The following is a 19,501-nucleotide window of genomic DNA, read 5'->3' as shown; positions in this document are numbered from 1 at the left end:
CATAAGAGAGGCCTTAAGCAACCTGGGTCAAATCCTTAGGCCCCTTCCCGGTGCATCCCAGGAGGGGAAGGGAAAGCCCACCATTTTGAAGAGGCAGGCCTGCTGGCCAGGAGTAGGCATCCCTCCGGATGGCCTTTGTGAACAAGGTAGGGGGGGGCAGGGGGTCATCAGGGGACCGACAGTGGTGGCTGAAGGGAGTGGACATCCTGCTGTCAGGGGGGGGGGGAGAGTGTGTGAATTTGTATCAGGGGGTTTCTTTATGGCAGTGGCATTTTATGGCAGTGGCGGGAGAGAGTTGGCATCCTTCCTGGTGCCGTGTGTGTGTGTCGGGTGGGTTGCTTGACCGAGGTGGCAGGAGGAAGTGAACATCCCATCTTCTGGGAGTGTTAGAGAGAGAGGGCACATTTTTCTGGCAAGTCTGAGCTGTCAAGCCTTACTTTCCTGTCAATGCCTGAGCCAATCAGCACTCAGGCAATGTCCAGAAAGTAAGGCTACGACAGCTCAGACCTGCCGGAAAATTGTGCCTGCAAATGTAGGACAGCGAGGTTAGAGAATCACCCAGCGAAAATAAGAGAATCGCCCGGAGTGCTTGTTTAAATATTAATGACCTCATTGTAATACATTTGCATGGCAGAGTATGAGTCTGCCAGGAAGCTCAGAAAAGACCACAGTGAGCCCTTTTGAGAATTGGCCTGTAGAATACTTTCACGCTATACCGGCTGGAACCATCGTTAAAGGCATGGTAGGTTTTGACAATCTTCCCCTCAGTGTTATCTGTTTCCCTTTTGTCCTTAATCCAGAATACCTCCAGGTCCTCTTGCTCCTAAATGGATAGCTGTTCTGATATCAAGATAACCAGACAAAAGTTATATGGGATCATACGCTTACCTTAACTGTGAAAAGCATGACCATAGAATGGAGGATGGTGATTTCTAGTGATTTTATCTGTTTGAGAATATTTGCAAGCATGTTCTGCTGTGAGCTTCAGCTAGTTTTGCAAATTATTATGAACTATGAAGATAATTTATTTGTAACAATAAATGCTAAAAGAATATTTACAAAAGAGAAACAATTGCAAATATTAAAATTTGATCAGAATTTGAAAGCTATCTGAAAACAAAATTTATGGACTTTAGAGCACATTTGCAAAGTTACTAGCATATTTGTAAAAGAGATTTTACAACATATACTTAACAGAAGAATTAAATCACAAGAATCATTTTAACTTACATTCAGCTGTGAAGTCTACTGAGGAATTAGCATTGCCATAAGTGTTTCTGGCTAAACACACATACACTCCTTCATCCTCTAACACAACATCCTTGATTTCCAGTTTCAAGGAGTTATAAGAAGAAGACGACACAAGCAGCCTCTGATTAGCGACATTATCAGATCTGGTGGACACAATCAGCTCATCATCTTTATACAAGGCTATTTTTGAGGTGGGATCACTATCCACTGTGCACTGAATGATACCTCGCCGTCTGCCCTGTGTCTCTAGGAATGAAGTCATCACAGGTTCTCTTGGGGCATCTATAGTGATAAAAAAATCCATACTGACATATTTCTGTGAATTGGTCATTTGCCTTAACATTCTATAATTTGGTGCCATTTGAACACTTAAGTTTATAGAGTACTAGCACTTATATAGATGAGTGCACACTTAGAAGGAAAGTCAAGAAATGGTGCCAAAATTTAGGTACTGGGACAGTGGCGTACCTAGGGTATGTGGCACCCGGGGCCCATCATTTTTTGACACCCCCCCCCCCCCATGTAAAAAAATTTTTTTTTTTTTTTTTTTTTTGCAATAACCATGAAATGGAATAAATGGTCAGAATAGAAACAGGCAGTGAAAATTTTCTTTTATTGAACCTCATATATGTAACCATTATTCCAAACATAACATAACATAAATTATGTCTAAATTGTCATGACATTAGAAGTACATATGGAGTAGTTGCAGGTGATGCTTGGGACAGTTCTGATTGTGTTAGTTCGGTTTTATGTGTTTTTTGAATAGAAGGGTTTTTATTTCCTTTTGAAGGTTTTGCAGTCTGTGGTTGATATCAATTGGTTGTAGAGTTGGGGGTCGAGTGTTGCAGCTCGAATGGCTAGGAGGTTGTCGAACAGTTTTTTTTCTTTTGACGTTTTTGGTTGGAGGGTGTGTGAATGGTGCACAAGTTCTCCTATGTCTGTTTGAAGTGGATTGAATTATTTAGCTGAAGAAATTAGTTACCCCCCATTCCACACACATTAATTCTCTTCCATTTTTGTTCCCATTATAAAAAACACTGATAAGTTCCCAGAAAAAAAATACATTAAAATAAGAAGTGAAAACAAAGGCCCCTACAGATGAGAACATAACATAAGAATAGCCTAACTGGGTCAGACCAATGGTCCATCATGCCCAGTAGCCCATTCTCATGGTAGCCAATCCAGGACACTAATACCTGGTCAAAACCCAAAGAGTAGCAACATTCCATGCTACCGATCCAGGGCAAGCAGACACTTCCCCCATGTCTTAATAACAGATTATGGACTTTTCCTCCAGGAATTTGTCCAAATCTTTCTTAAAACCAGCTACACTATCTGCTTTTACCATAACTTCTGGCCACTTCATTTTTAAGTTTAGATCTTTCCTTTCAAACAGAGACCTTGCTAGATGTCAAATACAGCACAAGGTAACTTCACATGGACTTAGCTGTGCAGGAAATGTGAATCTCCTCATACACCCACCATATAGTGCAAAAATGTGCAAAGGTCTGTTTTTTTCTTTCGATCACTACATAGCCTAATGCCACACAAGCAGCGCTGTTACAAACATATTCTGTAGGTCAATGCTAAGGATAACAAAGTTTCCTTCCTTGGACCAGAAGGAGATAAACCACTGGAAGAGATCCCAAAACAACACCCAAAGACCAACTCAGTGTGTGAATCAGTTGAGTGGAGTGGACTAACTGGGGGGTGGAAATGGGCCCGTAGTTTGCTCAGCAGAATTTCCCAGACCACCTCTTCCTCTCAACACATTGACACGCTGCCACCATCACCACTAGGAACACCTCACTGGGTAGGCCAGCTATGCTATAAACTTTATAAAACACATTATTATATTTTCTTATAAAGCACATATTTTAACTGACCTCTCTGACATCCTCAGCCTTTCCATTCACAAAAATAGAAGGAAGAAAAGTTCCCATTTCCTGCTGTCTCATGTCCCCGGCCTATACAATATTTTTTTTCTGCAGACCCTTCAAAAGTCTGACCAAATCCTCGTTTCACTTGCATTATAAAGTACTGAGGATGCCATCTCTCCCCAATCCCAGGTCCTAAAGTCTAAGACAGTAGCGCAAACTAATGCTGCCAGATACAGGAAAAAAAAATTTTGATTCGATTCAGCCCTATTGAATTGGTTTTTCAATTCGATTTTCCTGCCCAGTTGGGTGATTTTTTTCAAAACTCCTGGTGGGTTTTATAGCTTTTTCACCCCCTTTGGCTTCTCCTAACCACACTGGCGCTGTGGTGTAAATAAAATAAAGAAACAAAAAGGACTTTTCCTCTTTCTGTTAAATCCTAGCTCACGTTTGCAGTCCAACACCAGCTCTGGCAGGATACACATTTCAAATCTGACATGTTATAATCACAAAACAGAAAATAAAATTAATTTTTCTACCTTTTGTTGTCTGGTTATATTTCAAATTTTGTTGGTCCAAGGCTCTGGTTTTCTTCTGATAACTTGCTTGCCAGGGTCTCCTTCTTTCTGCATGCTAACCATCCATCTGCCAACTCTGTCCTCCCTTTCCATTTCCCTTCCCTTCCCAGGAAGTCTGGTATCTTTCCTTTTTTTCATCTCCCTCCACAGATCCACCTTTTCTTAAATACCCTTTCATCCGGCATCTCTCCCTCCTTCCCCACCATCCCAGAGTCCACCATCTCTCCGTTTCTTTTCCTAATTACCCTCCTATCCAGTATCTCTATCCCTCCTCCACACCATCCCTTGTGTCCAATTTCTCTCCCTTTCTGTTCCTTCCCTCCCTAAATCCCATGGTCCATCATCTCTCTCCCTCTCCTCTATTTTCAGACCCATTATTTCTTCCCCCCCCCAAAGTTTGGCATATGCATGTCTCTTTGAACACCCCCTTCCCTCTGTGTACTTCTAAATCATGGTCCCCCCCCAAAGGCCTGTCCCCCCTTAAAGGTCTGCCTGTCCCACCTTGAAGGCCTGCACCCCCCTTGAAGGCCTGTCCCTTCCCCTTGTAGGCCTGTCCCCCCCTTGAAGGCCTGCCTGCCTGTCCCCCCCTTGAAGGTCTGCACCCCCCGAAGGCCTGCACCCCCCGAAGGCCTGTCCCCCACTTGAAGGCCTGTCCCACCCCCTTGTAGCTTCTCCCCCCCCTTGTAGGCCTGTCCCCCCTTGAAGGCCTGCCTGCCTGCCTTTCCCCCCTTGAAGGCCTGTCCCCCCTTGAAGGCCTGCACCCCCTTGAAGGCCTGCACCACCCCCCTCGAAGGCCTGCACTCCCTTGAAGGTCTGCACCCCCCCCGAAGGCCTGTCCCCCACTTGAAGGCTTGTACCACCCCCTTGTAGCTTCTCCCCCCCTTGTAGGCCTGTCCCCCCCTTGAAGGCCTGCCTGCCTGCCTTTCCCCCCCTTGAAGGCCTGCACCCCCTTGAAGGACTGCACCCCCCCCGAAGGCCTGCACTCCCTTGAAGGTCTGCACCCCCCCGAAGGCCTGTCCCCCCCTTGAAGGCCTGTCCCACCCCCTTGTAGGCCTGTCCCCCCCTTGTAGGCCTGTCCCCCCTTTAAGGCCTGCCTGCCTGCCTTTCCCCCCCTTGAAGGCCTGTCTCCCCCTTGAAGGCCTGCACCCCCCTTGAAGGCCTGCACCCCCCCTTGTAGGCCTGTCCCCCCCTTGAAGGCCTGCCTGCCTTTCCCCCCCTTGAAGGCCTGTCTCCCCCTTGAAGGCCTGCACCCCCCTTGAAGGCCTGCACCCCCCCTTGAAGGCCTGTCCCCCCCCTTGTAGGCCTGTCCCCCCCTTGAAGGCCTGCCTGCCTTTCCCCCCTTGAAGGCCTGCACCCCCTTGAAGGTCTGCACCCCCCCCAAAGGCCTACACCCCCCCCCCGAAGGCCTGCACCCCCCTGAAGGCCTGCCTGCCCCCCTTGAAGGCCTGCACCCCCCCCCCCCGAAGGCCTGTCCCCCCTTGAAGGCCTGCCTGCCTGCCTGTCACCCCCTCCCCCTTGAAAGCCTGCTTGCCTGCCCGCCCGCCCCACCCTGAAGGCCTGATGCCCCGACCCACCCCGAAGGACCGCTCGCCCCCCTGGCCTCCCCGCACCACCTATGAACAGCCGCAGCAGGATCGCGAAGTCAGCGTCAGCGATCCCTGCGCCACGGTCCCGCCCCTCCTCTGACGTCAGAGGAGGGGCGGGATCGCGGCGCAGGAAGCAGCGCAGGGATGCTGACGCTGACTTCGTGATCCTGCTGCGGCTGTTCATAGGTGGTGCGGGGAGGCCAGGGGGGCGAGCGGTCCTTCGGGGTAGGTCGGGGCATCAGGCCTTCAGGGTGGGGCGGGATCGCGGCGCAGGAAGCAGCGCAGGGATGCTGACGCTGACTTCGCGATCCTGCTGCGGGCTGCTTCACAGATGGTGCAGGAAGGTCAGTGGGGCGAGCGGTCCTTCGGGGGTGGCGGGGGACTGAACGGCAAGGCCGGGAACACCCCCTTAGGGCTGGTACCCGGGGCGGCCCGCCCCCCCCCCCGCCCTCCCCTAGGTACGCCACTGTACTGGGATGACGTGCACTGAGCATAAAGTCCATAATGCAAATACGGAGGGAGGAATGTACAGTATGTTTTTTGCTCTTCTTGGTGGGCTCACCACACAGTTTAGGTAGGTCATAATGGGGCCTTTTATGTGACGTTCACAGCAGCGTCCCCTAGGCTGCCCCACTGCTCCGCTGGGATGGCTGTATGGCCAGTGGCATAGTGAGGGTGAGCAACATCCGGGGTGATGACATCCACCCCTCGCCCTCTTTCCTGTACCCCTGCTGGACGCGTGCACCCCTTTCCGGCACCTTTCTAACTTTGGCATGAGCAGCCACCAACTTGCGGCCCGTGTCTGCTTCGGCGCTCTCCCTGATGTCACTTCCTAGGCGTGAGTCCCGGAAGTGTCGTCAGAGAGAGCGCTGAAGCCTATGCAGGCAGCAAGTTGGTGGCTGTTTGCACCGAAGTTAAAAAGGTACGAGGGAAAAACATAAGAATTGCCGCTGCTGGGTCGGACCTGTGGTCCATCGTGCCTAGCAGTCCGCTCACGCAGCGGCCCTTAGGCCAAAGACCAGTGCCCTAACTGAGACTTGCACTACCTGCGTACTTTCTGGTTCAGCAGGACTTGTCTAACTTTGGCTTGAATCCCTGGAGGGTGTTTTCCCCTATAAAAGCCTCCGGAAGAGTGTTCCAGTTTTCCATCACTCTCTGGGTGAAGAAGAATTTCCTTACATTTGTACGGAATCTATTCCCTTTAAACTTTAGAGAGTGAGTGCCCTCTCGTTCTCTCTACCGTGGAGAGGGTGAACAACCTGTCTTTATCTACTAAGTCTATTTCCTTCATTATCTTGAATGTTTCGGTCATGTCCCCTTTCAGTCTCCTCTTTTCAAGGGAGAAAAGGCCCAGTTTCTCTAGCTTCTCATTGTAGAGGCGCACTGCAGGGGGAGGAGTGGGAAAGGGGGTTGGAGAGGAGTAGGAGGGGTGCCGTCACCCTGAGCAAGACAGCGCTGGGGGCAGACTGACCCCCCATTACTATGCCGCTGTGTGTGGCCAATCTAGTAAGACTGCTGGCCCACAGAAATCTCAGTGGCTTATTGCTTTTGTCATTTCTTTTTTGTAAATCTTTATTAATTTAAAAATATAAATAATAAAGATTTACAAAAAAAAAATAAAAAATGACCAAATAAAAAAACACAAAAAGAAATAAGCCGCTGAGATTTCTGTGGGCCAACAGTCTTACTAGACTGGCCATACACAGTGCCATTTTGGGTCATTTTTTAAAATTATTATTTGATAATAGCTTTGAAAGATAGACACACTGAGCACAAAAACATCTAAAACAGGGTGATTTTTGAACCAAAAAAGATAGATGTTTTTCTGGTTCAGAAATTTTTTTTTTTTTTTTTTTTGCAAAACATTCAAAATTGAATTTGAACATCATGTTGAAAACTCCCCTCTAAGTGTAAAGTTGATTGCCCCCACTCTATAGAATTTGGGGCTTTACATGTGTAAGTGCTCAGTACTGTTCTATAAATGACAATTGTAAATGCAAAGAAGTGTTCATGTGGGAGTAGCATGTGCTGGACCAACATTTAAACATGTAACTTACAGAATACTGTAGTATATATTTAGGCATGCATATTTACAACTGCTATTGATATAGCGCTGGGCATGTCGAAATGCAGGCATGCAGATTCTATACATGACACTGAAAGTTAGGTGCCTAGATCGACACACCTGGGCAAATTACAAAATAGGGCACAGGGCAGATGTGCACTTAGCTCCTAATTACTGCTAATTAAATGCCAATCAACTCTGACTGATGAACACCTAATTGGGTAATTAGTTTGTACATGACCTAGAAAGAATCCGAAGGTTAATGCTCAATTGCCTCAGGTACAAACTCAAATTGTAAGACCCTCCGAAGATAGGAAAATATGTAAAGTACATGAATGTAACTTGCCTACAACTACTAAGATAGGTATGACCAAAATCCAAATCCCTTTAAAATAACTTACAAAATACGTGCAGGCTGACTGATGGAGAGGTACTGCTCCCCTCATTATCCTGCGCATTGCAGTGATAATAACCAGTATCATGGCTGCTTATCTCCTGAAATATGAGGGAACTTTCAACATTGTCCTCAAGCCATTTACTGTTTTTGTACCAGCTGTAACGGATCCCTTCTTTTGTGTTTCTAGTGATGTCACAGGATAGGGTAACTTCATCTCCTTCAAGTACCTCTGTAGATGGGGTGACTAGAACTCTGGCAGCTAAAAGGGAGAAGTCAATTGTTAATGATATTAACAAAACACATTCATATTAAGTTGAGCACAGAAAGCGCTGTGGGTGTTTATTTTTTTTTTTTTGGGGGGGGTTGGGGGGAAATTAAATGGGCAACCAGTCAACTCCTAACCAGTCATCAGATTCACTGTTTCACTCCTCCCAATTTTCAAAGCAATTTAAGCCAGCAGAAGAGGCTGCTGCCTACTTAAATTACCCAGAGCTGATACTCCATGCATAAAAAAGTGAGCTGTTCAGGACTGGGGACGATCCAGCAGTTATGCAATTGCTGGCACACACATAACTTAGGAGGTAAATTTAGGACAGCTCAAAAGATGCCTCAGTTTGGCCTCCTTAGAAAGGCAGGTGCCAGCACTGAATATTGGTTGGCACTCACATAGCATTTTTTTTTTTCCTTCATTTTTTTGCCCCATCAATTCTCCTATCCCTAATGCAGCCCCCTTCCTCACTCTCCCCAACCCTTGACAGCAATAACCTCCATCCCCTGGAATGTCCGTTCCCCTCCCCCCTCCCCAACCCCACCACACTGACACACAGTTTTCCAATATATTCACATGCAGACTTGTGAAACTGCACAAATATGTGCATAAGTTCAAAGAAGCGCAACCAAGATAATAAAGGGGATGGAACTCCTCTCATAGGAGGAAAGACTAAAGAGGTTAAGTCTCTTCAATTTGCAAAAGAGATGGCTAAGGGAGATATGATTGAAGTCTACAAAATCCTGAGTGGTGTAGAACGGGTACAAATGGATCAAATTTTTATTCAAAAATTACAAAGAATAGGGCAAGGGTGTCAAAGTCCCTCCTCGAGGGCCGCAATCTAGTCGGGTTTTCAGGATTTCCCCAATGAATATGCATGAGATCTATTAGCATACCATGAAAGTAGTGCATGCAAATAGATCTCATGCATATTCGTTGGGGAAATCCTGAAAGCCCGACTGGATTGTGTCCCTCGAGGAGGGACTTTGACACCCCTGGACTAGGAGGACACTCGAAGAAGTGCAGACACAAAGTATAGAAGACTGCTTAGTTTCTTTGCTTCTGAATTTTATCAGGTAAATATCATTGGATAATTTGGTTCTGTACAGGATTTCTGAGGTTGCTGGAATGATGCTAGATCAACAGCTCTTATTAGGCTGTGTCTGCAAAAATTGATGCATGGTTCTAGCAGTGTCTGAAATTTTTTTTTTTTTTTTTAGCTGAATTTTGAAGAACAGAAAATGCATTGCACATGATGGTTTGCTGTTCTGGTTGGAGGAAACAAAAATCATGGGCACTTTGCATGGTCTTGTGAGGCAAACAAGGCCTATGACTGGGTGTTCCTATCATTGTAATAAACTTTAGTGAACTGCATTCAGGGTCTGGGGACCATTCATGAGGTCTGAGTCTGCGATTGAGTGAATCTGGTAATGTATTTGCTTGTGCTGGAATGGAAACTAGCAGGAGGTTCATGTGACAGGGCAGAGCAAAAAAGTCAGAGGAAGAAGGATTGCTCCTCTGTAGAGATGTAGAGATCCAGAGCTTGTTTGATGTCACAGAACATTGTTACTTGGTTGTCAGGCTGGATGAGGACTGGGTTGCGTTGTAGCCCTGGATGGAAGGCTTGCAAGGCATAGAAAAATTGCACATAAGCTTTGGTGATTGAAGAGGCCTAGCCCAGCTGGGCTCTAATGAGACAGAGGGAAATACTGGCTCCCTGGTGCTGAGTTGAAGTAGAAGGGAGTACCGAGGAGCTATCAGAATCATGGTGGCATGCTCCTGTTTGAGTTTGACAAGAGTCTTGAGAATCAGAGGGAATGGAGGGAATGCATAGAGAAACAGAGTCTTCCATTTTGCACAGGGAAAAGGAAGATTGAAAATCACACTTATCTTCACAGTTGTTCCATGGCTCCCTTCAGTGACATGATGTTTAATCACCCACAGGCTTTTCAGTGAAGCTTTTCCCTGTGCACAGTGGTGGGATGTTTCCCTATTTTTGAAAATTACATTTTGGAAAGCAGTGGAGTTTTTTGCCTTTGATACAGAATAAGAATGGCTTAAAAACTCATTGGGTTGCCGTCTGCATATTATTGATAGTTGAGGCCTTTTCTCCACTTTTGAGTAAATGGTTTTCTAAGGGCACTGCCACCACTTGGCGAATAACATTTTTTCTAGATTTTTGATTTAAACATCTCTATCATATCTTCCCTCTCCCACCTTTCCGCCTTTCCTGCTTGCCACTTATGCATTCATGTACTTAAGCCGTAATTGCCAGCTTTGTCTTGTCTATTTGCAATTAGGATACTACAAACTGATACTCACTCTGCACACGGAAATACAAAGAATCTGACGATGTCCCCTCGGTGTTGGTGGCAGAGCAAACATAATGTCCTCCATCTTCCAACCTGACATTCTTGATCTCAAGTTTCAAGGCATTGCGGGAAGAAGACAGAGTAAGCCTGTGGCTGGATTCAGCACCATGGACACTGGTGACAGCCACTGATACATTGCTTTTGCTCAGGGTCATTGTAGATAGTGGATTGCTGTCAACAGAGCAGTAAATGATGGCTAACTTCCCCTCTTCTGTCTCTAGAAATGATTTCATCAACAAATTCCTTGGGGGATCTATAACAGCAAAACAATAATATCAACAAGATTTCAGTTAGTTTACTGTGCTTAAAATAATGTGTGCAGAAATAAGATTGTTAGAAAAATCAAAGACCCTGTTGTATAAAACTGAGTTCCAATCCTTCAAAAAATTATGAGCTGTAAAGGCATACTTTCGTTGGTTAATGGATAAATCACAATATCTCTGCTATCAAATTACTGGAGAGACAAATACATATGCTTTATTTTCAAACATCATGTTATATGACTTATTAAACCTGTCATGGATAGGTAGGACAAAAAAGCCTCATTGAGTTATCAGAGTACTTATTCAGTACTCACTCTGATTTCATCTTAGAGATTAAAAAAACAAAAAACTCACCTCTTAAACTTCCAAATCTATGAGGATCAAACAAAAAAACATTTTATTAAATGGATACACTTAGGGCTCCTTTTATTAAGGTGCACTAGCGTTTTTAGTGCACGCACGAAATTACCGTGCGCTAAACCACACGGTACATTTCTAGAATAAAGCCAGCTTAATGCTGGCGTTAAGGTCTAGCGCGCGCTATTCCATGCATTAAGGCCCTAATGCACCTTAGTAAAAGGAGCCCTTAAAGCCAAATTCTATAATCGGCATTCCGATTATAGGTGGTGGTAGGTATCCTACCACTCTAACCAGCCAATTGATGCACACATTTTTTAAAAACACCCCAAGGCAGGCCGCCTACACTGTAGGTGTCTATTGTGGTTGAAGGAGATTTGTAGGGACATTTAAGCTTGCCCAAGGCTGGGCGTGGACGTGGTTTTGCCCAGAAGTGGCCTTTGGTGAGCTTAAGCAGCCCTAGGTGTATCACTAGGGCTGCAATAGGTGCCTGAAATGTAGGCCATTGAAATTTGTGACTACATTTGAATTAGACATGGCTGCTAAACTGAATGCGGCTAGGAAATCTCCCTGCCACAATCAATTAAGCGGCTGGGGCAGGGAACATGCCCTCCCATGAAGTTGGCCAGCAGGAAGGATGCCCACTCTCTCCTGCCACCACTCCTCCCTGAAGCATCGCACTCCCGAAGCAGCCCCTGACAGGAGGAGTGCCCAATTCCTCCTGCCATCACCTCCTAAAGCATTCCCCAGCAGGAGGGGGTGCCCAATTCCCCCTGCCGCCACCCCTCTGAAAATTCACCCCTCCAAGGCATCTTTTGGGGACCCCCCAACCAGGGCACCCCCACATACCTGAAGACCCCACCCAGCATCCCCCCTAACAGGAAGACCACGTCCACTCCCCCATACCTTTTAAGATGAAGGTCCGGCTGGAGGGAGGCATACACCCTCCAACCAGCAGGCCCACAACTGCAAAATGGAGGGCCTCCCCCTTCCTGATCCATTCTGGAATGCACCGGGGAGGAGCCAAAGGCCCTGATTGGCTCGGATGCCTAAGACCCCTCTCATAGGGGGGAGGGGGGCTTAGGCACCTGGGCCAATTGGAGTCTTAGGCCTCCTTCCCAGTGCATCCCAGGATGTAAGGTCTTCCTCCCCACTCCAATAGCAAAAAATCTTATTGAAGTTAAAAGCCGGCCCACAAGCCTTTGCCCGACGTCATTAAAAATACTTGATTAAATAACTTGTCTCTATCTCAGAAACTATTCCCAAGGCATCAGAAGCTATAAATTTGATGGAGCATTGGATGACAGACTTCAAGCTCAAACTTAATTCAGAGAAGACAGAATTTTTCGTTGCTTCTCCACATCCGCTTGACACCAAAACAACACTATGTATCAATAAACTTAGTTACCCTGTTCAGTCCACCATGAACATAGAGTTACATGGGGTGTAACTCTAGATCAATGCTTAACCATGAAAAACCAGGTGGACTCCTTAATCAGAAAGGGTTTTTTCACTCTCTGGAAACTTAAATCCATTAAATCATATTTTGATACTTCAGCATTCAGAATCCTGGTACAATCCCTCGTACTGAGTCAACTTGACTACTGTAACATCGCCTATTTAGCAATCTCCCAAAAGAATATGCGACGTTTAAAATTAATGCAAAATGCAGCGGTCAGACTAATCTTCGGGCTAAAGAAATTTGATCACGTGACACCTTACTACCGGCAGTTACACTGGCTTCCGATGGAAGCACGCGTAAAGTTTAAGTTCGCCTGCCTCTGCTTTAAAAGTACTATATGGACTAGCCCCTAAATACATAACTGACCTTTTCTCCTTCTCAGCCAACAAACACAAGACATTTGAACTTCGTTTCCCCCCCCCATTTAGAGGATGTAAACTAAAAAAACACCATGAACACCTTCTCTCACATCAGGCAGCATTATGGGGTAAAGATCTAGAACAATTGCTTTCGCCCACTACATATGTGGAATTCAGGAAGAGCCTAGAAACACATCTGCTCCTGAGGTATCTAGACAGCTAACCCATACACCTCTCTCTCCTCAATAACGGTTCTCTTGACCTATCAACCACTTGCTTTCACCTCTTTTAAGTTCAATCAATTTGTACCTTCTTTTATTCTTTTGTATACCGCATAGAACTTCACGGTACTGCGGTATATAAACTTATTATTATTATTATTATTCTTTGATATTTCTGGGCCTTAGACTAAATTCCACCCAATACTGTTCTAGGTTCCAGCTGCTGAAGTTGCCATCTAAGCTCACTCAAGCCTATCCAATCATTGCATTGTTTGCAGGATATCTACCATAAAGTCTGGCCAGTAATGTCCTGTTCCAAGTTAGTGGAGTTCTCATTGATGCCCTCCCCAGCTGAATCATCATATACGGGACACAAACTGTACAAGTCTGTCCAATACCGGTCTTAGTTCTTTAATTTATACCATTCTTTTCTAATTAGAAATCCTCTATGTTTATCCCATACTTTTTTGAATTCCATCACCGTTTTCCTGTCCACCACATTCCTCGGGAGGGCATAACATGCAGTCATTTCCTGTTGAAGAGCAACTCAGGCACTGACGGGAAAAGAGACTTTTTAATAAAACAATGCCAATCTAGTGTGAGGGGTCACCACCCCTCACCCCCAGATACCCTCAAGATACAGTGCACCTCCAGTGCTTGTGCCCGATCAATCTTTGTTTCTACTCTGTCTTTTGGGCTTTGTGGCTGGCTGCGTGTCATGTGCAGTATGAGGGACATTTATCAATTGGTGTACAAAAAAAAAAGCTGTGTAAGTGTGCAGATTAACATTTCAATGTGAATATGTCCATGGACAAAGCAGAGGAACATCTATGGTGGCTTCCTATATACATTGTAGCTTTAAAACCAAAAATTAGCAATACCACATATCTTTTCAATTTCCTTGATTGACTCTTTCTATAATACGTAGTTGGTATTTGGGAAAACTCAAATATTCTAAGGTATCTGTCCCACCTCTCCCAGGAGCCTCATAAGAAAGGGTATTCACATTTATTGAGTCACAATAACTGTCATGTACCTTTCCTTTTATTTGACTTCCTTACACATCCAGGGTGGGTAGGTGGGGGGGGGAGGGGAATGTATTATTTTTTGCTATAGTTAATTATCTATATTATTGAAATTAAATATGTACTTCTTCTTCTATTAATTATGGGGAGGGGGAGAAAATGATTGTTTTTTGAATTATTTGTGTATTTAAAGTGCGTTCTGTGTAGTGTTTATGTTTAAATTCATTGTATGGCACTGTTAACATTTGAAAATTAATAAAGATTTATTAAAAAAAAAAAAGAAAAAAAGAAAGGATATTCACACAGTACTAGATGTGAAACTTACACCACACATTCAGAGAGACAGAGGCTGAATGTTTGCTTCCTTCACTATTTGAGACTTTGCAGTGGTAGGAGCCAGCATCCGTACTGGCGACATGCTGAAACACAAGGGAGGCTGAAGAACTCTCCGAGAAGCTTTCCCCGTTCTTGTACCAGGTGTAGTTAGTCCCAGCCTTTGAGTCAGTGCTTATGGTGCAGGTCAAATTCACTGTTTCACCTTCATGTATTCCTGTCGAAGGGGTGATCACAAGTCTTGCCGCTAAGGAGGGATAAAGGCAATAAGGAAAGATGACCTTGTTGTAGCGTTCCTCACTATTTACAATACTGGTATTAATTCATAAACTCTGTTATATTGGAGAACCATCTTTTCTATCCTGCTCATACTCATAGGTCTAGTCAGCAGAAGTGTCTTCTGCTGATCCCCTCTTTTTAGGTTATTCTTTTGGACGCTATTTGGAGGTAATTTTAGCAGTAACTGCCCCAGCATTTTGGAATGAATGGCCAAACTATTTGCAATGGGAGATGTTATTCCAATAATTTAAACTGAAAATCTATCTTTTTATAACTTCTGGATAGATGGCTCAACTGGTGTCTCTGGCGCCTGGAGTTTGGGATGCAAAAGAAATGCTATACGATGGTGACAAGAAGGGAGTGGTGAAGGAGGAGAAAGAAGTGGCAGAAAGACTTAACGCGTTCTTTTCATCTGTATTTACAAACGAAGACACATCCAACATTCCGGAACCTGAACAATTCTTCAATGGAAATCAGGCAGAAAAATTAACAACCATGGAAGTGAGCCTTGAAGATGTACACAGGCAGATAGATAAATTAAAAACAGACAAATCCCCGGGTCCGGACGGAATCCATCCAAGGGTTCTGAAGGAATTAAAAGAGGAGATAGCAGAACTACTGCAGCAAATTTGCAATCTATCCCTGAAAACAGGCGTGATCCCGGAGGACTGGAAGATAGCCAATGTTACGCCCATCTTTAAAAAGGGATCAAAAGGTGACCCAGGAAATTACAGACCGGTGAGTCTGACCTCGGTACCGGGGAAAATGGCAGAAACACTGATAAAAGAAAAAATTGATGAACATTTTGAAAAAAACGAATTGCTGATGACCAGCCAACACGGGTTCTGCAAGGGAAGATCATGCCTAACTAACTTATTGCACTTCTTCGAAGGAATTAACAAACGGATGGACAACGGAGACCCCATAGACATCATATATCTTGATTTCCAAAAAGCCTTTGACAAGGTGCCCCATGAACGCCTACTCCGGAAACTGAAGAACCATGGGGTGGAAGGAGATGTACATAAATGGATCAGAAGCTGGTTGGCGGGTAGGAGACAGAGGGTGGGAGTGAAGGGCCACTACTCGGACTGGAAAAAGGTCACGAGTGGGGTCCCACAGGGCTCAGTACTAGGGCCGCTGCTATTTAATGTATTCATAAATGATCTAGAAACAGGGACGAAGTGTGAGATAATAAAATTTGCAGATGACACTAAACTATTTAGTAGAGCTCGGACTAAAGAAGACTGTGAAAAACTGCAAAGGGACTTGAACAAACTAGAGGAATGGGCAACGAGATGGCAGATGAAGTTCAATGTCGAGAAATGTAAAGTATTACATGTGGGAAACGGAAACCCGAGGTACAACTATACGATGGGAGGGATGTTTTTAAATGAGAGTACTCAAGAAAGGGACCTGGGGGTGATAGTGGACTTGACAATGAAGCCGTCGGCACAGTGCGCAGCGGCTGCTAAGAAGGCAAATAGAATGCTAGGCATCATCAAAAAGGGTATTACAACCAGAACGAAAGAAGTTATCTTGCCATTGTATCGAGCGATGGTGCGTCCGCATCTGGAGTACTGCGTCCAATATTGGTCGCCGTACCTTAGGAAGGATATGGCGATACTCGAAAGGGTTCAGAGGAGAGCGACACGTCTGATAAAAGGGATGGAAAACCTTTCATACGCTGAGAGATTGGAAAAACTGGGACTTTTTACCCTGGAGAAGAGAAGACTTAGAGGGGATATGATAGAGACTTACAAGATCATGAAGGGCATAGAGAGAGTAGAGAGGGACAGATTCTTCACACTTTCAAAAAATAAAAGAACAAGAGGGCATTCAGAAAAGTTGAAAGGGGACAGATTCAGAATGAATGCTAGGAAGTTCTTCTTTACCCAGCGTGTGGTGGACACCTGGAATGCGCTTCCAGAGGGCGTGATAGGGCAGAGTACGGTACTGGGGTTCAAGAGGGAATTGGACAACTTTCTCCTGGAAAAGGGAATAGAGGGGTATAGATAGAGGATTACTGCACAGGTCCTATACCTGTTGGGCCACCGCGTGAGCGGACTGCTGGGCACGATGGACCTCAGGTCTGACCCAGTAGAGGCATTTCTTATGTTCTTATGTTCTTATGTTCTTATGAATTTACCTTTTTCTCCTCTCTAAAGGATGTGGAAGGACATTTTCTATATGATGTCTAAGTTCAAGTTTGGATGTTTTGGGATGTGTATCCAAAAATTAGATAGTGAAAATGACCATTTTTGAAACCACAAAATGTCCATCTTGTTTTTACAAAAATGACCATTTCTAGATGTTTGCCCCCTTAGTGTGTCTATCTTTTTTGACAATTAAAAAAACAAACAAAAAAAAACGTCCAAATGAAAAATGCACAAAACAAGCCATTTGGATGGGGTGGGGGGTGGTGGTCAACGTTTTGAATAGATTGGGCATAAAGTCATGCCAGCAGAGCAGTGGGACCCAGGTACACATCTCACCATAACCCCCTTACAGTGTATGATAAGCCCCCCAAAAACTCCCCCAAAATCTACCGGACCACCTGTCTACCAATTCAATAGCTCTTATGGCTGCAGGTGTCACCTATAAATCAGTTCAGGTGGGTTCTGGTAGGTTTTGATGGGCTCACACTTTCCGCCACAAGTGTACTAGTTAAAATGGAAAATGGGCCTAAGTTCCCCTTCTCTGGAGTCCACTACACTGGCCTACCAGGCTACTCCAGATGTCTGCTTGCTGCTCTAATAGGACTGCTTATAACATCTACAGCTGTCATACATGCATGTATGTACTATTATCACTGCAAAATGTCCAGGTCCTAAGCCCACCCTAGTACAGCCCAAACCACAGCTCTAACATGCCCCCTTAGAACTTAGAAAAATAGCATAGAAAAACATCTAGAATTTAAAATAATGGCAATTTGAAAATTTTGGCAATTTAACCGGCCAAGTACCACTTTATGCTGTTTTTTGGATATTTATCTTTTTTGAAAATGAGTCTCGTAGTGTACTTAACTTCATATTTCTATTTGTCCTGATAATTATATATGTATATTATAATTCCCTGAGATCTACATAGATCGCCCAAATTTGGGCCCAGAGCCCAGATGCATGTGCAAACTAATTAGTCATTTGGGTTAATTGGAGTTAATTGACACTTAACTGGCACTAATTCGGATTTACACATGCATCTACCTACATAACGATTCTATAATGCTGTGCACCCAAAGTATCTTGCATACAACCCAAAAGGGGATATGGTAATGGGAGGGGCATGGGTGGGTCAGAGGCATTCCAAATACAGAGGCACACTGTCATAGAATAGTGGAGTTAGATGCCCAACTTGTGCATCATGATTTATGCCAGGTTTCAGCTGGCATGCGTCCTTTTGGCGTGAGAATCCCATTCTAAGTGCTGTTCTATAAAGGACGCTCAGCCAGAGTGCACTTTATAGAACAGCACTTAGCATGGATTTCCCCGGCACCTGAATCTGGACCAATATGTAAACCACTTAGATATTGGTAATAAATACCATATCAAATACAGTATTAGTAGACATGAAACTTGAAGCTTCTGTCATTTGCTGCTAATGAATAAAAACTTAAAACAGTGGCATAACCTGATGTTCAATTTGAGGGGGAGGGGAGGAGCCTGAACCCAACATGGGCAGGCACAAAAGTTTGCTCTGCCCCTGCTCTCCGTGCCCCTCCTCTGTGCCCACAACTCAAATTGTAAATACGTGAGCTGGTGGTAATCCCTAAGCCCCACCAGTGGAAGAATACCTCTTCCAGAGGCCGGAAGATCTTCTATGCATGTAGTCAATGGCATGTTTTACAGGTCACTGCAGTGCCAGCCCCCCACCTCCTGTGCATGTTCAGTTTTAGAGTGTGCACATCAACTGAACTTTTGCAGGGAGGGAGGCTGGCACTGTGACAGCACATGGGAAGTGTCACCAATTGTGAGCATAGGCGAGTTTATGGCCACCAGAGAATACCCACCAACCATAGCAATGGTGCTTAATTTTTTTTTTTTTTTGGGGGGGGAGACCTCCATCCCCCTTATCTATGCCACTGCTCCAGTGTGAGTGCTGAAACCTTGCATACAGTTTAATTCAAGAAGTCATTGTTCTTAAAAGTAAAAAAAAAAGGAAGGTCATACTGTCTTGAAAGTTAAAAAAAAAAAAAAATATATATATATATATATATCAACCTACTAAATATGGTAACAAAACAGGATTAGCATGCTGTTACTCTCCTGACAAAATTAATGGAAGGTCAACAACGAATCTGGGGCCATTCAAATCTTCCAGCCAGAGAAGCAAAGGGGGAAGGGGGGCTCACAACCTGGTCTTCATTCTTACCAGGGTGACCAAATCACGAGAAAAAGCTCAAGATGATTTTTATTTGTAATTCTAGAAGTGTTTTATTCTTTTTACATGGGAGATATTTTACTTCTCATCTACAACTTCAGTTTCTACACTTCTGGTTGTATCCCGGTAATTGGCAACATCCTCTTGAATGTGCCAGTGGCTGTTGCAAACTCATTCATGTTTATAGTTTAACTTGAAAAGCATTTTTAAATATGATATGTTTTTTTATCTCCCATTTTCTCTTCTTATATATCCCATCCTCTGCTCCAAGCAGCATAAATACCCCCCTGTACTTTGTGGGGACAGGAAAAATATAGTCCACATCTGCTATTGGAAGCAAGCAGAGAGTAAAATACGCTAAGATTAGTTCTTAAAGCAATGCATTTTATGAGGAAAACTCAAGGAAATTGCCCCACCCGAGCTAG

General features: G+C 44.6%; 1 protein-coding gene across 2 annotated transcripts in view; it reads right to left on the bottom strand.

The window, feature by feature from the left end:
- SIGLEC1 (sialic acid binding Ig like lectin 1) overlaps positions 1–19,501 on the bottom strand; it is a 114,400-nt gene that overhangs the window by 37,887 nt on the left and 57,012 nt on the right. For both annotated transcript variants that reach the window (XM_033953273.1, XM_033953268.1), the window contains exons 10-13: positions 14,410–14,664; positions 10,348–10,650; positions 7,762–8,016; positions 1,231–1,533 (exon numbers count right to left, since the gene is read on the bottom strand). In XM_033953273.1, the coding sequence (XP_033809164.1) occupies positions 1,231–1,533; positions 7,762–8,016; positions 10,348–10,650; positions 14,410–14,664 (1,116 nt within the window). The remainder of the gene's footprint in view (positions 1–1,230; positions 1,534–7,761; positions 8,017–10,347; positions 10,651–14,409; positions 14,665–19,501) is intronic.

Source organism: Geotrypetes seraphini, chromosome 1, assembly GCF_902459505.1.
Source record: "Geotrypetes seraphini chromosome 1, aGeoSer1.1, whole genome shotgun sequence".
Taxonomy (NCBI): domain Eukaryota; kingdom Metazoa; phylum Chordata; class Amphibia; order Gymnophiona; family Dermophiidae; genus Geotrypetes; species Geotrypetes seraphini.
This window is presented reverse-complemented; position numbering and strand designations above follow the sequence as displayed.